The sequence below is a fragment of the Sciurus vulgaris genome, assembly GCF_902686455.1.
Source record: "Sciurus vulgaris genome assembly, chromosome: 1".
In the NCBI taxonomy this organism is placed as follows: domain Eukaryota; kingdom Metazoa; phylum Chordata; class Mammalia; order Rodentia; family Sciuridae; genus Sciurus; species Sciurus vulgaris.
This window is the reverse complement of record NC_136461.1, coordinates 162,156,299-162,183,949: the sequence shown is the minus strand read 5'-3', so window position 1 is coordinate 162,183,949 and position 27,651 is coordinate 162,156,299. Positions and strand designations below refer to the sequence as shown.

The 27,651-nt window shown below is 34.7% G+C and overlaps 1 protein-coding gene across 1 annotated transcript in view; it reads left to right on the top strand.

Annotated features, from left to right (window-relative positions):
* Positions 1-270: 270 nt before the first annotated feature.
* CNGB3 (cyclic nucleotide gated channel subunit beta 3) overlaps positions 271-27,651 on the top strand; it is a 141,305-nt gene continuing 113,924 nt past the window's right edge. Inside the window, exons 1-3 of the mRNA XM_079146608.1 lie at positions 271-1,206; positions 4,525-4,668; positions 15,555-15,667. Coding sequence (XP_079002734.1) covers positions 1,096-1,206; positions 4,525-4,668; positions 15,555-15,667 — 368 coding nt within the window. The 5' untranslated portion in view covers positions 271-1,095. The remainder of the gene's footprint in view (positions 1,207-4,524; positions 4,669-15,554; positions 15,668-27,651) is intronic.

Below are 27,651 nucleotides of genomic sequence, written 5' to 3'. Positions count from 1 at the left end.
AAATCACATATTCAATCAAGTTAATTATTAGATAAAATGGCTGCATCTAAAATTAAAACTTCTAATATGTTTTTTGAAATCAATAAGGAACATGTTATTTTGGTAATTTTGAAAACTAAATAAAAATTCTTCCTTCACAAGTACCTAGCTTTTTCTTGTATATGTAACAAGTTTGAAACGCATAACTAGCATCTAAAAGAAAATCCCAGATGGCAAAATACAGAGGGCAAGAAACATCAGAATTGATGCAGGCTGCCCCGGATATGGGGGATGTGGAGAGGGGTCTTATTGCTTAAAGGTTTGGTTTTAATTTGAGAAAGTGCATAAATAAGCGATTTCATTAAAAAATTAAAAAACAATCATCTTTAAAAAAAAAGCATCTTGGTAGACTGAAAAACAAAAAAGAGTCCAAGAGCACAGAACATCAAGAAAGTTTGAGCTCTTAGTAGAAAGAAAAGATCCTCTAACAATTCTGGTCTTGTTCCTGTGCCTCTCAGAGTTTTGACGTCCAAATTTACACACACATACACAAAAGTGGAATGAGCAGGTTTATCAATAATGTGAAAATTAACTACTAGAAGAGGAAAGAAAAAAATGTTTTAAGACAGTTACCTCATGGTGCAGGACTAGAGATGAGCACCTGGGAAGCAAACTACTTGCTTCATATTAGAACCTCATGCACAGTCTGTTTTTTAATCATTTGCATGTATTACTTTGTTTAAAATTAGGTAGAGCTAGGTAGATGAGTAATTAGAAAGAAGGAAAACAAACCAATGGGCAACATGATCACATTTAAACAACTCAAATCAACTATGAAGTTTTGTTTAATCCTCCACTTATAAATTATTCACAGGGGCATTTTGATTCTAGAAAGTTCATAAACAGAGTGCAAATCGCCCAAGCAGAAGTAATTTGCTGCTTTTAAGCCAAAGCTCTGAGTGGCTGGGGAGTTGCCTGTAGGAATTAACCAGAACAAAATCCTGATTAAACAACTAATTGGCTTGTCTACTAATGAAAAGGAAAACAAAGTACATTTCTCTACCTCAAGACACAGGGTCATAAAAACAGAGGGTTTTCAGAACTACTTCAGAGAAGATGTTTAAATCACTGAGAATAAAATTCAACAAGGTGAAACCCACCGAAGAGAACTATGAGAATGAGCATCCTTCTCACCTCAGCCACCAGTCCCAACAATCCCCAGGACAGGTATGTTCTTCACCTTCCTGATGCAGTCTCTGTTCTCATCCCTGCTTGTCTGATAATAGAAGTTAACAAATGCTGTTAGATAAGATCATTAACAGTTTTACAGTACTGTCTGAGTTGTTGACTATTTGGAGTATAGACTCTGTAATTTATGAATTTCCATAAATATTTGCTTAAAAGAAAATAATAAACATTTAGGAGAGCATATTAGAATTTGAGAAAACCAAGAAAGACTTCCCATTGACAAGTTTCACTTCTACCATTATCCATAATGAATCATTTCTCAAATATTGCATTGGCTATATGAATTAGTTTCAACAAAGAATGTTTAGCATCATGGTCTTAAAACACTTCATTTTATGAATAAATTCTCTAGAACACTCTTTCTCAATAAGGAGGAATGTTGCTACTCAGAGGACATTTGACAATGTCTTGGGACATTGGTTGTTACAGTTTAGGAGTGAGAATGTTACTAGCATCTGGCAGATAAACTCCTGAAGTGCTGCTAAACACCCTGGGGTTGTGAAGACCAGCCTCCACCACACAGAATTCTCTGGTGCAGAATTTCCATTCTGCCAAGGAGTAGGAATCCTGCAATAGATTTTTTTTTTTTTTAATTCTAAGTCTATTCATCTGTAAAATAGAGATAATAACAACTACTTTTTTAGCCTCCTTAGAAGAACCAGAGACAATATACACAAAACAGTAGGTACTTTCTGAGTGGTAATTATTATTATCATTATTAATCATTTGGGTTTTTATTACAGGCTTAAGTTCAAAGTAACAACTGTAAGAGCAATGTTTGCTCAACACTATCTCTGGAATAATTTTCCTGATTTACTTTAAAGAACTACCTAAAAGAAGTACTAAGGTTTTTAAACCAATAGTTTACCATCTGAAAAAGCTGGAGAAATGTCAAGCTCAAGCAGGAGTATACCTCAGGGAATGAACATGGAGGAGGGACAACATTGTGGTTACTTAATGTTGGCCTGAAATAGTTACCTTCCTTAGCTGATTAACGCTGACTGTCCTTGCAGTAGAGAAAAGAGGTATTAGCATTCCTTCATGAGAGTGCCTGGGCTTCTTTCTAATTCTTATGTCGAAAAAATAATCCTACAATGCAAAATTACTTAAATGTTTATAGACTCATGGAGTGTTGCAAATATTAAGCTGGGTATATTCCTCCAGGTAGTCTTGCTGTGATTTGCTCTAAGAAATTCACTATATTCATGTTTAACCCCTTGCCTACCATGATTATTTTCCCACAGAGCATGCAGAAATAATGAATGCATTATTCTCTTAGACAACATAATAGCTAAAAGCAATTACTATGTGCCAAGGGATGTGCTAAGCCCTTTCCAAGCACTGTTGTATGTAGTCCTCACAAAAGCCTTGGGTCCTATTGTAATTTGCTGCTTACAAAAAGCTGACAAATGACAGAGCCTGGCCAGGAGCTCTTTTTTCCTTGACATTAGTACCTGAGAGCTAAATCACCAGGCTACTGCCTCAGAACAGAAGATATTAGTGGAGCTCTTCCGATACTCTGACTGCAGGAGAAAGTGGTGTTAGAGAGGAGGTAAAACAAGCAGAAACTTCTTAAAGGAATGGTCCCTCCTTTAGGAACAGTAATGCTGAAGTTCTTAGATGAAGTCCAGGTAGAACAATTCTTAAGTATGTCCCCTGCCATCCTGACTGCCATAATTTATGGGTGTTAATCATGAAGTCTACTGGTATCACATTATATCTGAAGCCATATTTGGAAATTATGGGCATCTGTTCTTTCAAAAAACCATGTGGGTATAAGAAAAATAGCTTTTTCCAGTTTTAAGTATGCTAAATGTTACAAATGACAGAAAGTTTAAAAAAAAACTATTTTCCCATAAAATATAACCTTTTAAAATGGCATTTAAACAATAATTCTCAAATAAATAGATTATTTGACTCCTATAAGGAATATCTAAGAATAAATAAATCTATTTATACTGTTTTTTAAAGTGTCATTTAAAGAGTTCATTCATAAACAAAAGATCCTAAGTAATTCCTACTTACCAATAACCAATAATTAAAGAATTGCAAACTCAAGACCAAGACAAACTGTCTTATCTCTGTAAAATACAATGTTCACATAAATCTACATTTATACAACATATTAAAAACTACAACAGAATTGTTTATGAATAACATCATAAAATGATGCAAAAGTTCTAGATTGAAGTCAGGAGGCTTTGTCATTCATTATTCATAAATTGTCCTGGATTCGTGCCTTCTAGCTATAATCATATGAACCAGTCACTCAGTCAGTTTTCTTTTCAAAACCATCATATCAATGGCTGTCTTGACCACTACATATGGTTACTGTGAGGTTTAAATCATCTGATTAATTTACTTTTCAGCTTAAAATGACAAGTGTACATAAATAATATCAAGAACTGCATATCATAGCACATAAGAATATCATGGTCCTTGTCCCTGCCTACTGTCTATCCTCGAAATCTCACTTTTCCTTTTCAAAACACTTCCACTGTAATATCCCTCCACCCTATAGAGTCACAACTCATCTACCTAAAAGACATGTTTTCCATGTCTTGTCTACCTGGAAAAAAAATCTCATCTTCATAAAATCAATAACTACTTATTTTTTAATATTCTGTTTTCTTTCCCCTCTACACCATTAGAATTGACCCCTCTACTTTTATGCCCTATCTCTGTCCTCTGTCTTATCATCTACATTTTACTGCACTTGTTTGTGTGCGTTTCCCCCTACAAGACCACACATAACTAGAGAGCCAACCTTTCTGTGCTCTGAGTTGATATTTTATTTCACTCTGTCCCTCAGACAAATGTGACCACATTTAGTGTGACCTAACTGCATTTCAAAGGAAAGCTTAGATGCTCAGACAAATATTGAGGTAGAAGCAAAACGAAATCATAAAGCGAAGACAGAGAGAAATGAAGGGATGAAACCAGTTTCTCTCCACCATTTTAAATTCTACCACTAAAGACCTCAACTGAGACCACCACTAGTGTTATGTGAAGTGAAGACCAGGATTGGGAGGAACATGAGCCAGAGAGACACTGACAAAAACAGAGTTTCCTTGCCAAAAATGCTGTGGGGAGGGGGGGGGGGTCAAAGTTGATTACTCAGTAGTAGAGCCAAGCATGTCCATTTAAGTGCAAGAAACATTCTTTTTAGTACATCATAAACAAATGCTAAATTTAAAGAGTACATTGGTAATTGAGAGAAGAAACTATTACATCTTACTTTCAACATCATTTTTATGTAAATTATTCACATTATAATCTCTATTTTGTTTCCTAAAGGGAAAACACAAAAATGAAGAAATATCTCTGAAAACCAAGGGGACTCCAATCACATCTGAAGAGCCACACACCAAAACACAAGGTCAGAATGCAATCTATAGAAAAAAACAAAATAGTGAAATGCATATTTTCCTGAAATGTGTTGTCTGATGAAACATTTGTCCTTGACCAGGTGAATTATCTAGGGTCACAATAACTAAAGAACTAAATAGTCACAAAATTACTATTTCTTCACTCAGTCACTCATTCATGCATTCACTAGATGTTTTTTCATGGCCTAGCATGTAAAGGCGCCATTCCATTTACTGGAGATGCGCTGGTGTATAATATGGATCAAGTCTGTGCTAACGTGGAACTTGTACTCTAGAGAAAATGAAATTGATCATAGACAAGTAAGCACATCATAAACAATGTAATTTCAGGCAATGATAAGGTTATAAAGACATTAAAGCAGACGTGGGGTGTACATGTTTTAAGGCTCAGTGCTCACACTTCTCCTATTACTCATCAACTCTCGCCATTAGAAATCTCATTTCTATGTGGATGATTCTGAATTCATGTCAGAGCAATTTTTTTTAAAACCTAATCCAATATTTTTCATAAATACCTCTATGGTCCCAAAGAAAGCATATTTAAAATTGAATTCCTTATCTTCTCATTCAAATAAGCTCCCTCTCCTGATTTACTTCTATTTCTGGTACTAACATTTCTTTAAATCTTCCATTCTCACTCATGTTCCATTCTTCTACCTAGGAGTCCTGTAAGGGAAACAGTCGCTAAATCTCCTTTCATAATGATCCTCAAACCCACTTGCTTCCTTGGTAATCCCAGTCATACCATCCTGGTTCAGCCTGCACCATTCCCAGCCTAAGTGTTACACACTATTTACATATTACTTTCCATTAGCCAGGAGTGTGACCCCACAAAAACCTCAAGTGCCTACATGTTGCCTACAAGACAAAATCTAAATTCCTTCACCTGACTGTATAGGTCCTAATGCAATCTAGTCCCAAGCACCCCTTTCTAGCCCTTCTCTTCTCTCACATATAAGCACTACATGCTAACCAAGAAAACACAAAAACGATAGAATCACTAGAACAGAATATGCCATTGAGAAATGAGAAAACATAAAATTATTGCCATAAATCTAGAACAACTGTTTTGTTTTTCATCTACTAAACAAACTGTGTATAATGATTTTTAATGACTTTCCATTTGTGCTAAAACAAATATTTGAACTAAGGCCTAATTCAGTTTTTATTAGTCAAAACTTCTCATCTCTAAGAAGGAAAACATAAGAAATACATGAAATTACAGGCAAGATTGTAAATAAATAAATCACAAGCCAGGGGTGTAGCTCTGTGTTAGAGCACTTGCTAGCATGCATGATGACCTGGGTTCAATCTCTAGCACCACTAAATAAGTAAATAAATATAGAAATAAATAACTTTAAAAGAAAAAAAGAAAAGAAATGAATCACAAGAAAGGTTGTAAATAAGCTAATTCCTGTCAAGGAATATCCCCACAATCAAAAGCACTACTCTGAACAAATGGCCCCACTTAATTAAATGTAACTACTCCTATTTAAGAGAAAAGGACCTATAATGAAGGAAAAACACAAATTTGACAGATAGATGGACAACTTGAATCATTGGAGGGAAATATGATGCTTACAGTAGGGAGCATAATATTATAAAGATATTGATTTTTCCCAAGTTAGTTTACCTTTCTATTTTTACCAACTCTTCTCTACTTTTGGCAATATAATTCTTAAACAAAACAACTAAGAAAAGAAAATTCACTTTAGTTTCCTTGAGCTTATTTATTTACATACTTATTTTGATGTTCTGGATTATTCCTCATATTAGAATATGAAGAATACTTTTTTGTTCTTTTACAGATTAGGTGTCTTTATCACTAAGTTTCTTCTGCATTTTCATCTCAGCCAAAAAACAGGAAGGCAGTAAATAGTCAGCATTCACTTACCTGAGGAGGAAACTTTTACATTTAAAAAAGGAAATGCTTCATAATGCTTTTCAATACGAATGCAATGTAAAATCGCCTCCTAATTGATGGCTGAAGTGTGACTATTCAATTGTTAGATGATACGACTTAAAATATTTAGTATGATGTGTCAATGAAAGAGAAAGCATGTAAGAATCATAACTTCATCTCTGATTTTAAAAAAAATTAAAACTCACATATAATACCTCCTCAAACAGTAAGAGATGTATTCCAAGAGGACAGAGTGAAGAGCATGAACTTGCTTTCCTTTATCAACAGCTGAAGACAATGCATTCTTCAATCTTCAAAATGTTTTTGAAAGAGAGAAAGGCCCTTCTGTAGATCACACAACACTCTACATTATATACACTGAAATGTGATTAACAAACAGAAGTGTAAGGGAAGAACCACTGCAGATCTAAGTCAAGGGAAGCAAAAAAAGAAAGAAAAAGAAAAAAAGAAAAGTCACAGAATTATTGAGATAATTAAACTACAATTCTGGTTTATTATGAATTAATAATTGTGATAGTTTCAAAACTACAATTCTTCACAAAGAAAAATACAACATGGCATAAGACTAAGGATCACATCTTTGGTATGACAAATTTATTCTGATCCCTGTCATACTTTTTCAAAGTGTATTTGTAAGCTTAAATTTTTCATAGCTGGTAATAAAACTTCTTTTGTGGAAGTTTCATTTAACAGAGGAGCTATTTGAGTGAGAAGGAAAAAGAAGTTTTTTTTATTTTTTAAATCTGCAGACTTAGCATATCTTCAAAGACTGTAAGAGGAATAAGATATATTTAAGATATTTGTCTTGAAAAAGCAAAATTATTAGGGTTTAAAGATAGCTTCTGATATATACTTGATATTTTTATGTTCTTCACTTCAAAACATGCAGGTGCAATGTCACAAAATCTGCAGATGTGGGTTTCTGATTATAGAACTCTTATCTTCTGCAGAGCATGGTTAATTTATATCTGCCATGGAAATGAAGAACGCAACACATTTTGGATTCAAATAAAAATAACTTACTAATGTCCTCTTTGGATTGCAATCATCTTTCTTAGGTTTCTACTTCACGCATATTACATTAAATGCTGCTTTAAACAAACATTTTGGCACTCTTTGAGAATATATAAATGACTTACCTAATAATAGTTTATAATGTTTTAAAGTGAACTTATTCATGTGGAAAGGGGCAAAGTTGAGAGCATACACAAGTGTGCTGTGGTATGTGGTAGGCTGAATAATAGCTACCCAAAGACCACATTCTAATCCCCCAAACCTATTAATTTGTTACATTAGATGGAAATTTTTTTCATTTCTTACTAAGGTTCCTGAGATGGGAGGATTATCCTGGGTTTTCAGGGTATCTCTGTGTAATCAAGGTTCTTTATGAGAGAAAAACAAGAGGGCCAAAGGCAGAAGAAAAAGATGGAACAATGAGAGCATGGGTTGGATCCAGGCATTCTAGGGGTGGAGGAAAGGGCCACAAGTGAAACAAAATGCAAGTACCCTCTATAAGCTAGAAAAGATAGAGAAATGGAATCTCTCCTGAAACTTCCAGAAGAAACACAGACTTTCAGATGCATTTTGGACTTCTGACTTCCAGAGCTAAAAGAGAAGAAAGTCATGTTATTTTAAGCCATTAAACATGTGATAATTTGTTACAGCAGCAGTAGAGGTCTAATACATATGACTTTAGAATAGTCCCATTTTAAATATAAAAAGTATAAATTTAAAAAGCAAAATTGACTGTTACTATAAGCAATCATGCAAATTTATAGTAAAGGCAATATATTATACCAAAAAGAGCATTTGAGAGCTTGACATCCCTGAATTCAAATCTCAACTCTGCTTCTTTTTAACTTTCTAGTCAAGATATTTAACTTCTCTTGAGTCTCAGTTTGCCCATGTATAAAATAAGGATGATACCACCATCACTAGGTTATGAACAAGAATTAAATTAGGTAATATATTTAAAGCACTTAGCATTGATGTTGGTAAATGTTGACACAAGACAGATAAAGAGCATGAATGAGCATCACCCAGGTCCTGTCTAAACAGGCCATACAGCTGCACCAATCACTCCCATGTGGGGATGAGGGTCAAGGGCTACCAGTTGTCCCACTTTGTCCAGAGAGACTACGAATGCAAACTGTAATTTGAATTTCTCAATTTTGAATGTTAATTTTTTAATGTTTAAACATTCCATTTTTTTATTCATTAAGAAAAATACCTGAGTTCTTGTCCAATGTAGTCCACAAGATCATTTTGTGACCTTTAACCAACCACATAATAGATATTCAGTGTTGTTTATACACATGAACATTAACTTCCCTGGACAAATTTCAAGTTTAGCAATATTTTTAGTTATACTCTTCCTCTTCCTCTCCTCTTCCCTCACAGTGTTTACCCCAGACTTTGTTTTGCAAACAGACTATGAGTGGGTGAACATTGCTGGGCCTCCTATGTCAAACAGCTCTCCATAGTCAAGACCTCTTAGCTCTAACTGTAGCTCATTCCCAGGCTTACAGAGGTATGCCAGGGCTCCTCGAGTCCCTGATCTCTGACCCAAACTGACTTAACTTGTGTCTCAGGAAGTTCTTAGTTTAGATAGCAATCTTCAAAGTTCAAAAACTGCTCTAGAGCTAAAACAACTCTTAAAAAAATAAATAAATAAAATAAACTCCATTAAAAAAAAAAAGAAAGAAATAGGAGATCGGAAAAAGGGGAGAGAAAATCTGGTTTGTTTAAGTAGGAAACCAATGTTCAAAACTCGGCAGTAACAATTAGCAATATATAATTTGTCTATGCAGAATAGGAAAATGACTATACTGGAATTTAATTTACAAGAATCAATAGAGGCTTCCCCAAGACCAAACAACCTGATTGGTGTAAGGAGGTGCTACTGTGGCTAATTTTAGTACTATACCTCACCCCCTGTAACTATCAGTTCTATTCATCGGCCAAAAGGTAAGATGAGGATATATTTTTTAAGTATGAAATTTTATAATGAAAACTACTTAAGCATTTCTCTGCTTCATGCAAACAGAAATAGTCTTACATATTAAACAATTAGATTTGTAAAACTTAATAAGATGTGTACTTGCAAAATGATATCTGATATGATGATAAAAAAATTGAGAAATGAATAAACTTGAATGTGAAAGCTCTGTTGGGAGCAAAGAAAAATATCAATGTGCTTTCTAGTTTGAAACAATGAAGGAAATTCCTGTGATGGTTTGGCAAGGGATGGAGACATAATCAGGGCACCTTCAGTGAGTGGCAGAAGCTGGTTGTAAGAAACTTTTGAATAACTGAAACTGAAAAGACGTTCAGGGGACAGAGGCAGATCCAAGAGCTAATTACATTCTCTGCCTCTCACTCACAGGGAACATGGCTTCATTTCCCATGACCTCTGTGTTTCTCTGCATATCTACTCTGCTCTGCTCTCATTCCCACTACTTACTTCCTAGTCCAAATTCCAGAGAGAGCAGTCTGACTGACTTAGATAATAGACACTGTTCCCATTGGGCAGAGCCCTTCAGAGCATCATCAGGGTCGCTGGCCAGCTCTGGATAAGCCACACTCTCTAGGTCAGGTGACCAGCAGTGTGCACCATCAGTAACCATCCCTGCAGATAGCACAGTGAGAGCACCCTCACAGACAGGGGAGAAGCAGCTAAAGCTTTGCCAGCTAAAGGAGAAGTTAGGCATAGAAGCCTACCCCAGTTAAATATCTAACAGAAGACCAGACTGACTGATAAATATTATTACTGTATTTTTAAAAACATTTTTAGTTGTAGATGGACACAATACCTTTATTTTATTTATTTTTATGTGGTGCTGAGGATCGAACCCAGTGTGTTACACATGTTAGGCAAGCGCTCTACCACTGAGCCACAACCCCAGCCCTCTGTTACTACTGTTGTATACATTAAAACCTTAGGAGAGTCTAACAAACATGGCTAGGCTATAGTGTTTTCTTTTAAAAGGAAAACATAGGCACTATGTTTATGTAGTTTGTATAATTTAAATATATTTGCATAATTCAATTAAACTGTACTTTAAGGCCTCTTTCTGATAAGAATAACACTGATTTGTGGGAAATTACATTATGTTTTCCTGGTCCCTGGAACTCTCTTAAGTAAATGGAAGTTCTTGCATGCCCCACATACAATAGTACTATGCAGCCCCGAAAGAGTTAATTTATTCTTTAAAAATCAGGAGGCAGGCAATTTACCCAGTCTGCCAGTCTGGCTGGTGGAACACTTTGTGTTTATATTACATTTTTCTCAAATGGAGTCTTTATCTAATCCTCACAGAAATCCCCATGACAAAAGTGTTTCTCATTTTATGGATGAGGAAACTGCTATAAAAAAGCGACTTACCCAGAGTCACCCAGAGAATTAGAGATGTAAGGATCAGAGCCTTTATTCAGTATCCAGCTCTGGTAACTCCCCACATTCTTTAATATCTGTACATAAAATGTGTCTTCTATATGAATTAATCTCAATTTTAAAAGTCCCTAAAACCAAGAATGACATTGACAGAGGACAGAATCCCTTGACCCTGACATGGTATCCAAGCTACCTATTCTTTTTTATTTATTAATTTGTTCATTTCTTTACTTTGAGATGATGTGTCCTAAAGTCCAAAATCATCCTAAGTATCCCTGTGAGACTTCAATAGCACTTTTGAGTAAAGGCCACCTAAGCTCTGACCCTATCCTGCCTCTCTCAGCACAGGATCCAGCTTCTTCCTGAATATCTCCAGTCACAAAGCAATGTGTTTTGTTGTCAGACAGGCTGTTATAATATTTCGAAGGATTTTTTTTTTTTTTTTTTTTTTTTTGCAGTGCTGGAGATTGAACCCAGGGCCCTGTGCTTGTAAGGCAAGCATTTTACGAACTGAGCTATCTCCCCAGCCCCATTTTTTGTTTTATAAATTCTGCTGATAAGTTCTTCTTCTGCCTTCTAGAATATAAAAACTAAATCTATTGTCATTTCAATGTAACAGCCTTCAAGGAATTCGAAATGACTCTTAGATAACTAGTTGATCTTTTGTATTTTAACTAAAGAACCTAAGTTCCCTAAGCCATTCCTCAGATGGAATGGTTTCCAGAAAACTCATCTACTCTGAGTCCCTCCTCTGGATTTGTAACAGATGACTCACACATTTCTTAATATAAAATATGCCATTTTCCTATTCTTGTGAATGACATTTTAGGGCACTCTCAGATTCCATTTCATGTGCTGTATTGTTAACTTCCTTCATGACAGTTGACAATCTACAAATACATAATTTCAAGTGTGATCAAGGTGCTAAAAGTAAAATTATTCTAAGTACATTATGCATTCCAGAAACTCCAAAGTTAACCGCAAGCCAAATAAAAAATACAATCTTGGGTGCCTGAAAACAATCATTAGTTATCCAGTTGTTAAAACTGTGTTATTTTTTACATTAACTCCCAATGTTCTTTCATTAAGATAAAAATGATAGTATTGTTCATGTACCTAATAAAAGTAACTAGACTCAGTCTGTATCAATTCATCCAATATCTAATCACTTAGGTACTGGTGGTTCTTAATGCAAGAAGATTTATTTTTAAGACAGGACCTACAACGTATTTGGTGTCTGAGAAATTAGAAATTCCACTAAGTGATATCATTCCCCCAGAACAAACTTTCCAACCAATGAAATCTTTTCAAGTTTTCTCCTTTTCACATGTATCCAAATAAAGGCCAGTTAAGTGCCTTTCTCATTCACAGCCTTATTCCAAATTAGATTTTTCCTTGATCACCGCTTTTCCAGCATTTATTTAATGCTACTGATAAAATGGGGAAGGTTAATGTGTTTCCACATCACTTATTTCCTCTCTTCAAGAGGGAAGCAGATGTTTCACACCTGATGCAGTTGCCATGATGTGTTGCTTCAAGGGGCCAAACAGACTGGAAGTGTATTACTCAGGCCCAGTGTGATGTGCTGCCAGACTGGAGACAGACTTGGCCAGGTGTGTGAAGGGCAAACTCAATTGCATTCATTTTTTGCACATTCAATCAAAGCAACCATATCAGGACACTTTGATTCCAGTTTTCTCTATCTGCCATGGGCACACATTCCAGGGCAGAATTTGATCAAGTATACTGATGAGATCTGGCAATTGCTATGCAATATGCAAAGAACACGGCTGGCAGAAAGACACTATTTATTTGGGTAGCTACAAAAGAGGGAATCCTGCTGTCCATGTGTGAAGTTGGGAAGTACAATGTGCGGTTGACAAAACTTCACCCAGATGCCAAAGCAAGATTTACCTTATATTTTAGATTTCTCTTTCATGAGTATGATGCAAACTCTCTGACCATCTGTTCCCACACATCACATGCTCTGTGAATAAAAAGACACCCACACTGAACTACAGTTGATGGGGATCCTTTTGTTTTAAAGTCCTCTTGGGTTTTTTGAAGTTTTGGTTCTACTTTGATAAGAATAAGTAATAACTAGTTTCTCATCTTAATCAACAAGTTATTAAGTATTTATTTTATAATTTACAGCTTATCCACAAATCAAACTAGACCATAATTAATTCCTGAATACCCTAGACTTGTCACAATAGAGGCAGTGTCATTTTAGCAGGGCATAGAATGTCTCTGCCAGACTGAGTAAGGGCTGGGATCTACATGGAGTTAATTCAGTCCAAATGATATGATGATAAAAATTTATTATAAAAACGGAAGAAAAGAACTATTGCAGTTATTTCATTGGTACTGGCAGAAAAGTAATACTGCAAATGTAACGAAAGAATAGGATGCAGCTTCTTCTCATTCAGCTTTCTACAAAAGTCAATAAAAACTTCTAAGAAACACTGTCTTATAGATTCTCCTTGTTTTAAATTCAGGTCTTTTCTGATTTTTTTTTTTTTAATTCATATGTCATGATCTACCTTAATCCCAATTCTTTTTTTTTTTTTCATGTTTTTAGTTGTAGATAGACCCAATACCTTTATTTTATTTATTTATTTTTAGGTGGTGCTGAGGATCCAACCCAGTGCCTCATGCATTTGAGGCCAGCGCTCCACCACTGAGCCACAGCCCCAGCCCAATCCCAATTCCTTTTTAGGGCTGGTATTCCTACAAAAATATATGAACACAATGGTCCCTCACTAGTTTTCAGTTCAGACTTTTTTGAGGCATCTGTGATAACTCTAGATCTTCTTTATGTTAAAAAAATGTGTATTCAATACACAGTCTCCAGGGTTCTAGTCCCTAAATACTAAACATCTTTAACCAGGGATTAAGAATTCTGCTTTGAAATATCTAACAGTAATTGTCTTAGTATTTGTGGATACTGAGAAAGGATAAGCTTCCACTTTCTTCAGAAGTATAACATGGCATCATATCAGAGATATGAAAAATGATTTTTTTCTGTTGAGTAAAGAAAAATGGGAAAACATGGCTCACCCCAAACACTTAGGGAACACAGTCTCTTCATATTTCTATCAAACATTTCTTTCCTACAAAAAAACATAGTGAAGGTGTTGTTTCTTTACTCTGAAAGCTATTGCATGCTGATAAACTCAATGTACCACATGTCTATATTCAAAGAACCCTATCCTACGATTTTTATTCAGATAACAGTATTACACTTGAAATACGGTTTTCACACTTTGAAGAGATGATTACAGTGAGGCTCCTTGGTACCTCAAATAATTTGGGAGTTTGGAGGGTTTTCTATCTAACCATAATGAAGACTTGTTTAGTGATGTTTTCTATCTTCTAGCCAAAAATACTCTAATTTCAAAATAAAAATAGAGTAGCCTAAGAAATCCAGGGTGTTATGATTTCTTATTCAAATTTTTTTTAGTTGTAGATGAACACAATACCTTTATTTTATTTATTCATTTATTTTTATGCAATGTTGAGGATCGAACCCAGTGCCTCACACATTCGAGGCAAGCACTGTACCACTGAGCCACAACCCAGCCCTTACTCATGAATTTTTTAAAACTATATGTAGTGACTGAATTTGACAATCTCCTTTATTCCTGAACCATATTTCTAGAATAGTACATTGGAAAATTTATATGGATCACTGAGAATTTTATACTAACAGGTTTGTATGCCAAAAACTTGTAAAGTGATCATGTACTGACTTAACATTTTTACAAATCCAAATTTTCAACATTGAGTTTGCTTAAATTTTAAAACTATAATATTACAATACAATAAGATTGATGATTCATGTCTTGGTTTCAATTTTCTAAGTATAGTAATCCAATTAAAAATAAATTAAAAACTAGCTAATGAATAACCATTAAATTGTATTCTTTTTCCCTTTCACCTTCTATATTTTCTTTTAATCTTAAGTAATTTACTTTTATTAAAAACTTCTCCCTAATCCAAATATTTACCAGTGATTTGATTCTTCTCTGGGTAAATTACAATTTAAGCTATATTAATTGAAAATGGTATTTGGAGGTTTGATAGGAAAAATTTAACTTCTGAACTGAAAATAAAGCTAGTATGTACTAGTTTGTGTCACTTCTTCAGAAAGAGTTTCATAGCTAAGTATAATCAGATCGAAAATCAAAGATTTGATCTCATAAAAATTGGAATGCAAATTATAAAATAATGATATCATTTCTGCCTATTTTGCTTTGCAAATTTTATGTGCATCAACTTTAGTAATAAACTATGAATACTTAGCAGAAGCAAAAATACCTTTTGGGTGATGAATGCTCTTGTTCAGTTTTGCTAATATCAAAAAGAAATGTATACCATGTTAAAATTCTGTTACATAACATACCAATTTTAACTGTATTTTTTCATTGGACTGAAGGTCTATAGGTTAACTCATTCTGCACAATGTCCTGAATTAGCAGGAATCCTTGGGGATGCCTTCCTAGAAGACTATTCCAGAAAACAAGTAGACTCTCCATAGTTTGTGTTGTCAAATATAACTGTGCCAAGAGTGACATGTACTCTTCTATCTATATGCTATTTCTTTGATGAAGACTGCCAGAAAAATTCCTCCAGAGATTTGACCAAAAAGCCTGATCCTCAAAGTTCAATGGAACCAACCAGAACAAAGTCGGAGCAGAAGGAAATAGGGACTGAGAATGAAGAAGCAATCAGGTGAGTTTAATAAAACACAGGATACATGTTGGAGACAGTATTCCGTCTGTACACACACAAAAACAATTCTAACACCTCATTCCTCTTTAGTTGAGAAAAAGGGCAAAAGAACCACAATAGTCACATAAGACAAAGCAACAGCCAAAAACTAAAAGGTAGGTTCAGGTCCAGTTCATTGTTCCTTACCAGTCAGGCATGGCCACTAACCAAGAGCTCCATGCAGCCACACAGCTTAGGTCAAATCACACCCACAGAAACATTGCAATAACATGTGTGAGTCACTGTATCATCACAGAAACAGCCCATATACTTATCAGGCATGAATTTTAAAGGAAAAAAGTTAAAGGAAATTTTCCAAGTTCACAAAAAAATGGCTATTTCAATTCTGTAAATATTTTATTGTTCCAGAAGATTATGATTTCTTCTCATCAACCAAAGAAAGTGTGGCATGAAAACCAAGGATAATTATAGAACTGGACAATTTTTATGTCACTGAAAGAACATAGTTTTATAAATACTTCCCATACAATTATTGGAAATATCACAAAGGAGATGCCAATTTAAATATGAATCAGTGAATCCACAATAAAAGCCAAGTAGGAGTACCTTCATCTTGCCACTTCTTGGCATGATGTTATGTGCCTGCTGATCTGATTTGAATCGCTTCACCATAGCTGATATAATTGCAATGGGCTTATGAAACAATAAAGGAATATTCTTTAACAGGCAAGAGGAGTTATCCTTTTAAAAAGAGGTAAAAAGTACCTATTCTTCCATTTCGCTTCAGCTTGCCCCTCCTTCTCTCTCAGCAGCTCTTTTTCTCTTTTAAACTATCTGCTGTCAGAAGAATTAATGTGATTATCTAGGATCCACAGTATTGCTGATTGAACAATAGGCATCAGTAAGAGAGAGTGCATTTTCAATGAACACAAATTTGGCTATATATGAAAATAAACACAAGCTCTCTCTAACACATACATACACAATGCTATCATGCTATCTGACAAAAATAAAACCTGACATATCATTTAGACAGAGAAAAGATGGTTAAACTCTAAAGTGAGGACTAGAATCTTAAAACAGGATAAGTAATTATTTATGTTATTTATATAATTATTGGTGTTTACAGAATGCTTTGCATTCCTATTAGTAGGTCATCATTATCTTCGCTCTACAGATAAGCAACCAAGACACAGAGAGGTTAATTAGTTTGCCTATAGTCATAGGGTTAGCTCAGATAAGATTAGACTGCAGAAGACTTGAATTCCTGAGTGGAACTTTTTCCTCTCTCCTGCCAATACGCTCCCCTTTAATCAATGGCTTAACCTTCTGAACTAATCTTTCTTTCTAGCATTTATTTTAATGCATATAAGTTTTTGCAGTAAGTGGTGGTAATAGACTTTTGAGAGACTGAAGTTGAATCCATAACTAATATTCTTGAGGATATGTTCCTTCTAACCCAATTCATTCCTACTAGAGTACTTTTACTCTTCTGAAAATACGAAACCTATGGAAAGTTTTCAATTGCCCAGAAAGTAGGTCAAACAGTACAGTTCAATACCATGAAACTCCTTAATATGTCCTCTGAGGACCTGCCTGGTCTACCCCTTCCCTGTTTTTCCTTTGCCATCTCCCAACACTTCTCCCTATCTTCCCACTTCTCTGTTCTAGCCACACCTCTCCTATATATATTTCAGTCTCTTACACTTGTTACAGTCCCTGCTGCCACAGGTTTTGTGCTGCCGACTCTTCAGATTTCATTCTGACCATTCCTTTCTTTAGAAGGCTTTCCTGGTCTTCCTAACTAGGTCCTTTTCCTCTTTAATAAGAGCTTTTGCATGGTGTACATTACTGTTGCAATTCATATGATTAGCTGATTAAAGTCCATCAGTCTCGCCTCTCGGTTGTATGCTCTATTATGACAGGGGCCAAGGTGTCTATTAGTGATGGCTGGTATCTCCATTACCTAGCTCTCTGCCTGGCACATGATAAACTCACAAAAACTACTGATCGAATTAATTAATGGATGGATCCCAATCTATTGGTTTCATTTCTCTGGAACTTCTAGATTTTCAGAACTGTACAGTATCTATAAGAGGAGAGAGCAAGACATGAGTAGTACTCAAGACTTCCCATTCCTGCTTGGAATCCTTGGTAAGAGCAAGGATGGCAGGTGGCACCTTATAAAGAGAACGAGGAAACCATCTTAGGCCCTAAAATCTGAGTTTTGGACAAAGATGTAGCTCAGTGGTGGAGCACTTGCCTAACATGTGTGAGGCCTTGGGCGCCATCCCCAACACAACAAAGAAGTAAATAAATAAGTCAAGTCAGTCTTGATTCCTTAGTCCTCATTTTGGGTTTTCATCACTATCGCTATCCTGAAATGGAAAAATTGTTGGCATCCAGATCATTTTTTGATGTCTTCCTGACAGCTCTTTCTGCAACATAGACAGTAGTGCAGCTGGAGAATTATTGATGAGCTGAGTAGAACCAAGTTAGCTTAAGACTCTTGCTTTGTTATTGGAAGACCATCTGCATCTTTTCTGAGGACTGAATGAAAATCACCAACATTGAAAAAGCAACTTAAAAGGAACTAGTTCTAGTGTCACCCTTGACTAAAGTTAATGGAAATCTTAATCTTCCAGGACCATGTAGGATTTATGAAACTTTCTCTTTTGACCACATGAGCAACAACGGCACCACACTTAGAATCTTAAAGAGCATATTTTTATATATGATTAGAAAATATCAAAGATAAAATAATTGTCTATTGAAAATACTATTTCACAATGCCCTCAAGGAGTAAAGCTCATTTTATACATTTAGTTATTAAAAATCACCATCTTCAACTTTGGGCACGGTCAAGTTTTAAGAAGCTTTTTCTCCTGTAAAAAGCATTAAGGATTTCATTGATAGTAGGAACTAAATATAGATGTGTGAGTGACCAGTTCTCACCTCAATTATTTTAAATTTGGGAAAAGTTAGGTTATTAATAAATAAAATTTAAAAGTAGGTTTCTTATTCTAAGTATATTTACCTTATCCTGTGGCCTAAGCCCTGGGTTGACTAGGGATTAATGTGTCTGGGCTGATCAACAGGTATTGGGGATAATGCTGTCTCTATGTGAAAACTACAGTGTGATATTATTGATTACATCTATAGTTTCTGTTATGCTCAGAAATTGCACAGAGGTAGAGACCATGAGGAATATAAGCATAGAAGTTATTACCATTTGTATCAGTCAAGGTTCTCCTGAGAATAAGAACTGATGGGATATATACATATATAGTAAGATAATTCTTATTAAGGAAAGGCTAAGGACATTATGGAGGCTGAGAAGTCCTGAAATCTATAATCAGCAAGCTGTAGACTTAAGAGAACTGATGGTGTTTTTCCAACCCAAGTCTGAGAACCAGAGGAGTCAATGGTATAAGTTCCAATCCAGAAGATGGCACACCCAAGACTCAAAAAGTTTCAGTTTTCTGTCTGAAGATTTAAAAAAAGGTCAGTATCCAAGCTCAAAAAGTCAGTCAGAAGGAGTCCCTTCTTAGTCGCAGGGGAATCACCCTTTTTGTTCAGTGCAGATCTTCAACTGATTGAATGAGGCATTAAGGAAGGTACCCTGCTTTACTCACACTACTGATTTAAATGTTCATCTTATCCAAAATGCTTTCACACCCAGTATAATGTTTGTCCAAATATCAGGACACCCTGCAGCTCAGTCAAGTTGACACATAATATTAATCATCACACCATCTCCATTACAAATATAAAGGAATTGAAATGGCATAAATTCTGTTTTTTCTGTGGCTAAAGTACAGTGTCTTCTCACCATTTCACACTGTTCTTGATTCATTGAACCCACAATTACCCAAAATTTGTTACCCAAAATTCTTATGCCTTGAGCATACAGAACAAAGATTTTAGCTTACCAAAAAAACAAAGTCTAATGGTAACTGTTTATAAAATTGAGCATCCAGTTGATAAAATGTTTCCTTTACCCTTACCTCAAATATCTTTTGGTGGTAATAAAAGAATATAGGTAGGTATTGTCTACTTCATTATTTTTATATAAACAGAAGTGAACGAAGTTTACATTATTATAAGGAGGTGATTTTCATAAAACAAAATCACTCTGACATTTTTATCCAACCCTCAACAAGTTTCTAAATATTGTCTAAAACTAATTTCCTCACCACAGTAATAACACTTATCTCAAATACATGTCAGTCAAGGAAGAGATCCTTTTTGATGATATCCCAGTATTAGATGTCCATGTTTCTGGACTGGAATCCACTTGTATTAAACTAGATTTCTTTCTTTCCTTATTTCTTAAATCCTTTCACAACATTTTCTAAATTGTCCATCTGAGAAAAAGAAATTCTCTGCTGATTTTCCCCCCAAAAAGCTAACCAATCTGTTGTCTATAGTCAGATGAATCATTCAGCTTCTAAAAAACATGAGGTTCACCTCTGGAAAAACCCATTGATACCATTTGTCCATTACCAAGAAAAATACCTTGTATCTAGCATTCTATTCCAGAACATTCTTATTTTTTAATATAAAAATATATTTTGATGGACACTAATAAATAGCAAGCAAAAGAAGATGTGTTTTGCCTGGAAACATCAAATAACTACTTCTGGAAAAGGAGACAGAGTTGAATAGCTGATAGGTTAAGTGGTTAAAGGATGAACAAGCAAGGAAGTCAAACATTCAGTGCCTGGGACTGGGGCATGCTTCCAGACTGACTTACAGTGTAGTATGTGACTTTTCATCACCACTGCTACCCATGAGGCTGAGAAGGAAGGTTATTTCTATGAATAGTCTTTGTTCATAATAGCAATCAGTCTCTATTTGGGTGGTTTTAAAATAGGCAATCATTTCGCAGCAGGAACAATGAGAGCAGAATAGAATTCAGAATCTTATCAGCCCTCATAAACACTGACATTTATTGTCTTGTAACTAGAAAAAGCAAGAATCACTGCAGGAAAGATGCTTAAAAATCCATATGTGCTTTTAGAGTTGAAATAGAAAAGGAATGTCAGCTATCAAGTTTACAAAAATAAAATGCAATTTATACTTCAATAATTTACAAACTTTTAATAAAAAAAACAAAAAAGAAATCAGCTATATGTTTGCCAATTTTGTGGGATATTTAGTGAAAATTATACACTATTACTTCTAACCCGAAATTAAAATTTCCCTCTATGATAAGCAATACTTTTATAATGAAGCATTATGAATTCTTTGAACAACAGATTGCCAATTTATTTCTTTTTTTTTAATTTTTGTTTTTAGTTGTAGATGGACACAATACCTTCATTTTATTTATTTATGTGGTGCTGAGGATCAAACCCAGGGCCTCACACACTCAAGGCAAGTGCTTTACGGCTGAGCTACAATCCTTGCCCAACAATTTATTTCTAATAATGATTGCTAGCTTCTATTTCTAGCAATATGACAGATTAAATGTTTTTTAAAAATTCTTTGGGGAGAAAACAGTATAAAATACTAGATAAAATATAAAATCATACCCTTTCATGCATGACTGAACTTCTAAAAAGCAAATGCAGAATGTATTTAAGAACAAAAATTAGGAAGTTTAAAAATTGTAATAAGGGGTAAAAAAACAAAGTTCAGTAGTGAAGATTATAACCAAATACAAAGAACATAACAAGTAGCTACCCATTAACTTCTAATATACATTATGAAATTTGGATGATAATGATGTGTTAATGTATGTTCAATTGTCAAAAATGTATCACTCTGTTAGGGAATATTGATAATGAAGGAGGCTATAAATGTGTGGGAGCAGAGGAGTATAGGAAATCTCTATACTTTTAGCTTAACTTTGCTGTGACTTAAAACTGCTGAAATAGCAAGCAAACTATTTTTTTAAAAAATATAAAATTAAAATATTTCCTGTAAAGAGGGATAATTGAGATCTAAAAGACATGAGTTTGATTAATTTTAAAATACCTTAATTGAAAGTGCATGTTAAAGTATCTTTGAAAATGTTATATTAATTACAATAATTTTAACTTCCATGTACTAAATTATAATCTTGTAAGATGACAAGAGGGAATGCATGCAATTCTGTCAATTATTTAATAAAAACTGGTAATTCCACTCTCCTAGTGTGGATGATTGTAAAATACTTACTTCTCTTTGTTTATGAATAAGTAAGTATTTAAAGTTATTAAAGATAGAGCACATTGATGTATCACAATTAGCAAATTAGATCCAAAGGACATTGAGAGAACCCTTATATCTAGTACCTGTTCAAGCTTACATAGAACAAATACAAAAATTAACCATATACTATGCCTTAGGTACCTTGTAAAATCTGCTCAAGAGCTCTTCAAAAACACATATATTTGCATTTTACTCTCCAACAATACTGATTTATTTGATCTGAAGAGACATGAATATTTCTAAAAATCTTCTTAGAAGAGGATAGTGTACCTGTAGGAGGCAGACCATTTCTGTAGAACTCGGAAAATTTTAAAGATTTCATGTCATAGTGAATATATTAAACACTTTGCCATAAAATTTGAAGTTAATTTTTAAAGCTAAATTTTTCAGAAATCTCACACAATTAAAAACACACTTTTAAGTAATTCTGAGATCAAAAAATAATCATAAGGGAATTTAGAAAATACTTAGAATCAACAATGAAAAATGTTGTTTTTCAAATTTAAAGAATAATTTTAAAAATCTACCTTGTATTTGTTTTTGCTCTTCTATCTTTATTCTTATCTTTTGATTTGTCTTATATTAACTAGTTGATTTTAAATACAAGTTGAATATAAAGTTCATTCGGAAGAACAAAAATGCAAAAATAGGAAAAGGATGAGAAACAAGTAATGAATATAGTTTTAGTCCTACACGATATTAAAACCTACTTAGTCTTCTATAATTAAAAAGTGTGATATTGGCACACGAATAGATAAACCAATAATATATATATTATATGTATATATATATACACACACAAATATATATATTACAGAAATAAATCTAACTGCATATAGAAATGTAGTATCTTATAAGGCTGGCATCTAAAATCGGTAGGAAAAGATAGACTTAACTAAGCAGTATTAAAGTAACTAGGTAAACATGTGGAAGAAACTAAAATTGGATTTGTCCTTCATGCCACACACCAGTATAATTTCTCAATAGACCAAAGTTTTAAACATAAAATAGTGAAAACATGTAAGTACTAGGGAAAAAAAAATCCCTTTATTTAGGGAAACATATACTAAGTCTGAACAGTCAAAATTTAGAAGCAATAAAAGAAATGCTTGATAAATTTTACTATAAAAAAGACTATAGTATTATAGTATATATATATTATATATTATATACTATATATAGTATTATAGTATAGTATTTCTATAGTATTATAGAAAAAAATCATAAGCAAAATAAAAAAGAATCGGCAAAATATCTAGATATGAAAACTCACAATACTACTTTCTCTGGGGACTAAGCATTTTATTTTGATTGATAATACATTTATGCTTTGTTTTGCATTGCGATACTTTAAAATTGTTAATGACTTAATCAACCTGATATCTTTGTGATATGTTTCCACCATTATTTCATTTTCCTTTTTTTAAGGTTAAATACCAGAAACTCAGTGTACTTTAATTAATAGCCAAAAATAAACCAATATATCATGTAATTCCAGGAGTAAAACAGTGATCCTATATAGTATAGTCAGAAGATCATTCTAACTTCGACAAAGTAATTTTGTTAGTAGTACATACCTAAGTATATATTATATATAAAACAGTATTCATATATTATGTATTTTGTGTTACGTGTGTGTGTGTGTGTGTGTGTGTGTATAATAGTGAATATCCTTCTAGAGCATCTGTTTGTGCTTTCTGTACTCTTAAAAGTTATTAGTAATGTTTTCAGAAATTGGATATGATGTACCAAGATAAAGCAGGCTAGTATCAGAAATAGAAGAGTGCTTTACTGGTAGGTGGTTGATATGAGTCAGCAGACAAAAGACAAAAATGTTATGAGTTTGTGTAGTGGCCCTGAGAGAGGACCGGCCCACAGAAACAGTTTGTGGTCCTATCTTAAATAGCTTCACTTTTTATCATAGAGAGATGACAGCTCAGTTGTTTGTTGCCATAGAAAACCAGTGCAGACAGAAATTCTGTGTCTACTTTCTTCCTCTTGGCATTAAAAAAGGAAAGTAGACAATTTTATATTGTTTTATGGTGCTTAAATTATGACTTTCAGAATATGGTTTTGTGTACATAGAAAAATGAGAAAAGTCATATTATGATTGGTTGAGATTGAAAAGTCTGAAAATTATACAAGAGAACAAATTCAGATTACTATGACACAGGCAAGTAATACAAATAAAGTATACCGAGGATATGGAAAACAGAGCAATCTTGATGATACAATAGACAGCTGGGTGGAGGGAATACTAAATGTTTAGTACAATGAGTGCAAGAAAATGTTTTCTTCCCTTCATGAAGTCAACCCAGCTGAGAGTAATTCACGTCATCTAATTTTTTCAATCCTTTTTGTAAATGTAGAAGTTCATACTTCTGAATTCTCTGGGGAAAAAAATGAGTTCTTTTAAACAATAGGCCAAACACAGCTACAAGTCATCAGTTTACCATCTCTGCCTTGAAAGAAGAGATGAATTCTAAATAAGTTCACTATCAAAAAATATGATTCCATCATACACTTAGAGGTGTAATCTATCAGAAAAATATTCATTAATTTTTTCCCCATAAATCATTTCTTGGGCATAGAGTCAAAACTGTAAGAATTGTTTGTATGTTTTAATTAACCTTATCACATTTTATTCCAATTTAATTTTATTGCTGCATTTAAGGTTTGGGTTTATGTTTTAATTTTTAAAGATATTTGCACTTTGAGATAAATTTTGTCTGACAGTATTTAATGTGCAGTCTTGTATGGTAAAGAGAAGGTTTTTATAACCAACTTCTTTAATGGCATTCTTAATAGTCAAATATATATTAATAACAAAAACCTAGAAGAGACTTGGTTGATTCTATTTGAAAGTTAATTGATTGATGGAGGCAGGAAGAAATAGAAACTCTCCATTCTGAAAAAATAAATGTATAGCTCACTGTGTTTCTTACAGTCCTTGTCCTCTTGGGAAAAGAATGTGATGAGTCCACCAAGGACTGGCTTCAGCAGGAGACAAGAGTAGAGAGTGGAGGTTGAGGGGACACCTCCCTACCTGGAGATGATAGCAGACTGGAGTCAGATAGGAAAGGAAACAGATTCCACCCAATGAGAGGTAATTTCCGGCACGGGAAATGGCAAACCTAGTACGCTGATTTAGAGCACATAGATTTTCAAGAAGCTGCAAACACGTCACATAGGTTATCTGAGGGAAGCAACCTAGGAGTAAGCCAGCCATGGAAGTCAGTGCAGAGATGGCAGCTTATAAGACACTTCTATCCTCTCTCTTCCCTTCTGAGCTGGGAAGGCATCTGAATGTTCCAGCAAGTCAGCAAGCTAAGGCATGGGGAATAACTCATCTGCTAACGTGAGGCAATAACCAGTAGGAGTGACCATTCCGTCTCAGATGTTTAACACAGGATCTGGCATTTAGAACATATAGTAGAAATACTCCAGTTTGTGAATAAAACGTGTGTTTTACTCTACTAGATTCCTAGAAGGAAAATTACACAGTGAAAGAATTTTTTTTTTAATTTCTGATAACAACTTTTGTAAGTATAGTTTTAGGTTTAAATATTGTTCTCATTTTAAAGGTATTTTAGATTATGTAGAGGAAAATAAGAGGGAGGAGGGGTGGGGGTATGAAAAATGGTGGAATGAGACAGACATCATGTACGATTACTCAAAAGGTATGAATCTACATGGTGCACAACCATAGAAACGAAAAGATGTACCTCATTTGTATACAATGAGTCAAAATGCAGTCTGTAAAAATAAAAAATAATAATTTAAAAATATTTTCATATATGGTTTTCACTGCCCATGAAATGTTTTGACTGTTTTTCTTTATATGGAAGGTGTTTAGTCAGCTATTTTGCTGCCATGACTAAAAGATCCATTTTAAAAGAGGAAAAGTTTATTTGTAGGGCTCAAGGTTTCAGAGGTCTTAGTTCATAGAAGGCTGACTTCATTCCTTAAGGCTCCAGGTGAGGCAGAACATCATGGCGGAAGAGCGTGGCAGAGAGAAGCAGATCACTTGGTAAACAGGAGGGAGAGAGAGAGAGGTATACCACAAAGCCACACTACCAACTCCTACCTTCTCCAGTCACACCCTACCACTTCAGTTAATCCCTATCAGGATTAAGACCTGATTGGATTAAGACCTCACAAACCAATCATTTCTCCTCTGAACCTTCTTGCATTGTCTCACACAAGAGCTTTTGGGGGACACCTCACATCCAAATCATGTGAAGTGATTCCAGCATCCCATAGTATTGGGACAGTTATTATATAATGTGGCAAAACATAAAACTGAGAGCTCAAATGTCTAATAATTCTATATCAATAGAACTTCACCCTAATTCTGCTTAGACAGTAATAGTCCAGCAAGTAGTTTATGGGCCAACCATCAGCTAGGTAAATTGCCTCTACCTGGCCTAATGATTCATTTCATTGCAACCTTTCATATGCAACTGTTCAACAGTACCCTGATGTGGGCACCAATTCACAGAACTGGTTATTGTAAGACATTGACAGACAATGGAATAACAGCTACACTATACTCCGTGCCATAAGAAAAAGCAGCAAATGGACAAGTGGACCAAATAGGAGCAATCAGAGGAAACATTCTGCATGCTCCCGTCACCAATTTGTGTCTGTGTCAGGGCCTATTTCATCAGTTTTGCTCCTAGTACACAGGAAAACCGTGTCTTAGGCCAGCTCCTCCACAGTGTACTAATCCCGTCTCCCTGACTCACACACATCACTATGGCAAGTTTTTCCTTCTCTCCTACAACACCTAATTATTTTTCTCTGTGTTGGATCATTTCTATAAGCATATAGACATGTTAAAGCATTTCCCACATTAGAAAAAAAAAGCAACAAAACTCCTCCCTTGGTTCCAAGTGAACTACAGTCAGTTATTGCCTCATTTTCCTCTCACCCTTCACAGCAAATTGCCTCAAAACAGCTACCTATATTCACTTTTGCTACTTCCTGTCTGCCCAGGCTCTCCTGAACCTGTTACCACCAGGATCTTATTTCTTCATTTGACTTGTATGAAAGCTTTTATTGGATTTTATCAAGTTTTACCAACATCTATGATGCCCTCAAACTTGTCAGAGTCAATGGTCAATCCCGGATTGTGGTTTTTTTCCACCTATCAGCACCAATTTACAGTTAATCCTTCACGTCCTCCTTGAAGCACCATCTTCATTTGGCTTCCCAGATACCACTGTATTGGACTGATGCTTTACCTCACTAGTCACTCTTCCTCACTGTTCACAGATGTTTCCTCGTCTTCCCAACCTCTAAACCCTAAGGTTTAGAAGTTAGGGTTAGGATTAGGGTTAGAGCACCATCCTCACTGCCTCTTTATTTTCCCTACATCTTTAAAATAGATTTACCCAGCTCCAGGCCTTAAGTGAGATTAACACCTGAAGACTCCAAATTTTGTACTTTCTTTCTGGATCTGTACCGATAGCCTATGCAATGTCTATCCTTCCAAGTCTATTAGGCGTGTCAAAATGTACCTGTCCAAAACCAATCAGTTGTTCTCACCTCTTCCAAACTTGCTCTTCTCAAGTCTTTCCCATCTCGGTACAAAAGCACCTACATTCATCTCTTTGATCAGGCCAAAAGTTCACCCTATTCTTTCTATCATACTCTATATTCAAACCAACAATGAATTCTGTTGGTATTTCTTTGGGATATACCCAGAACCTTCCCACATGCTACTTAAGTCTTATCCCTGCTACTGCCCCCATCTATCTTCTCCCATATGGCTATTGCAGTAA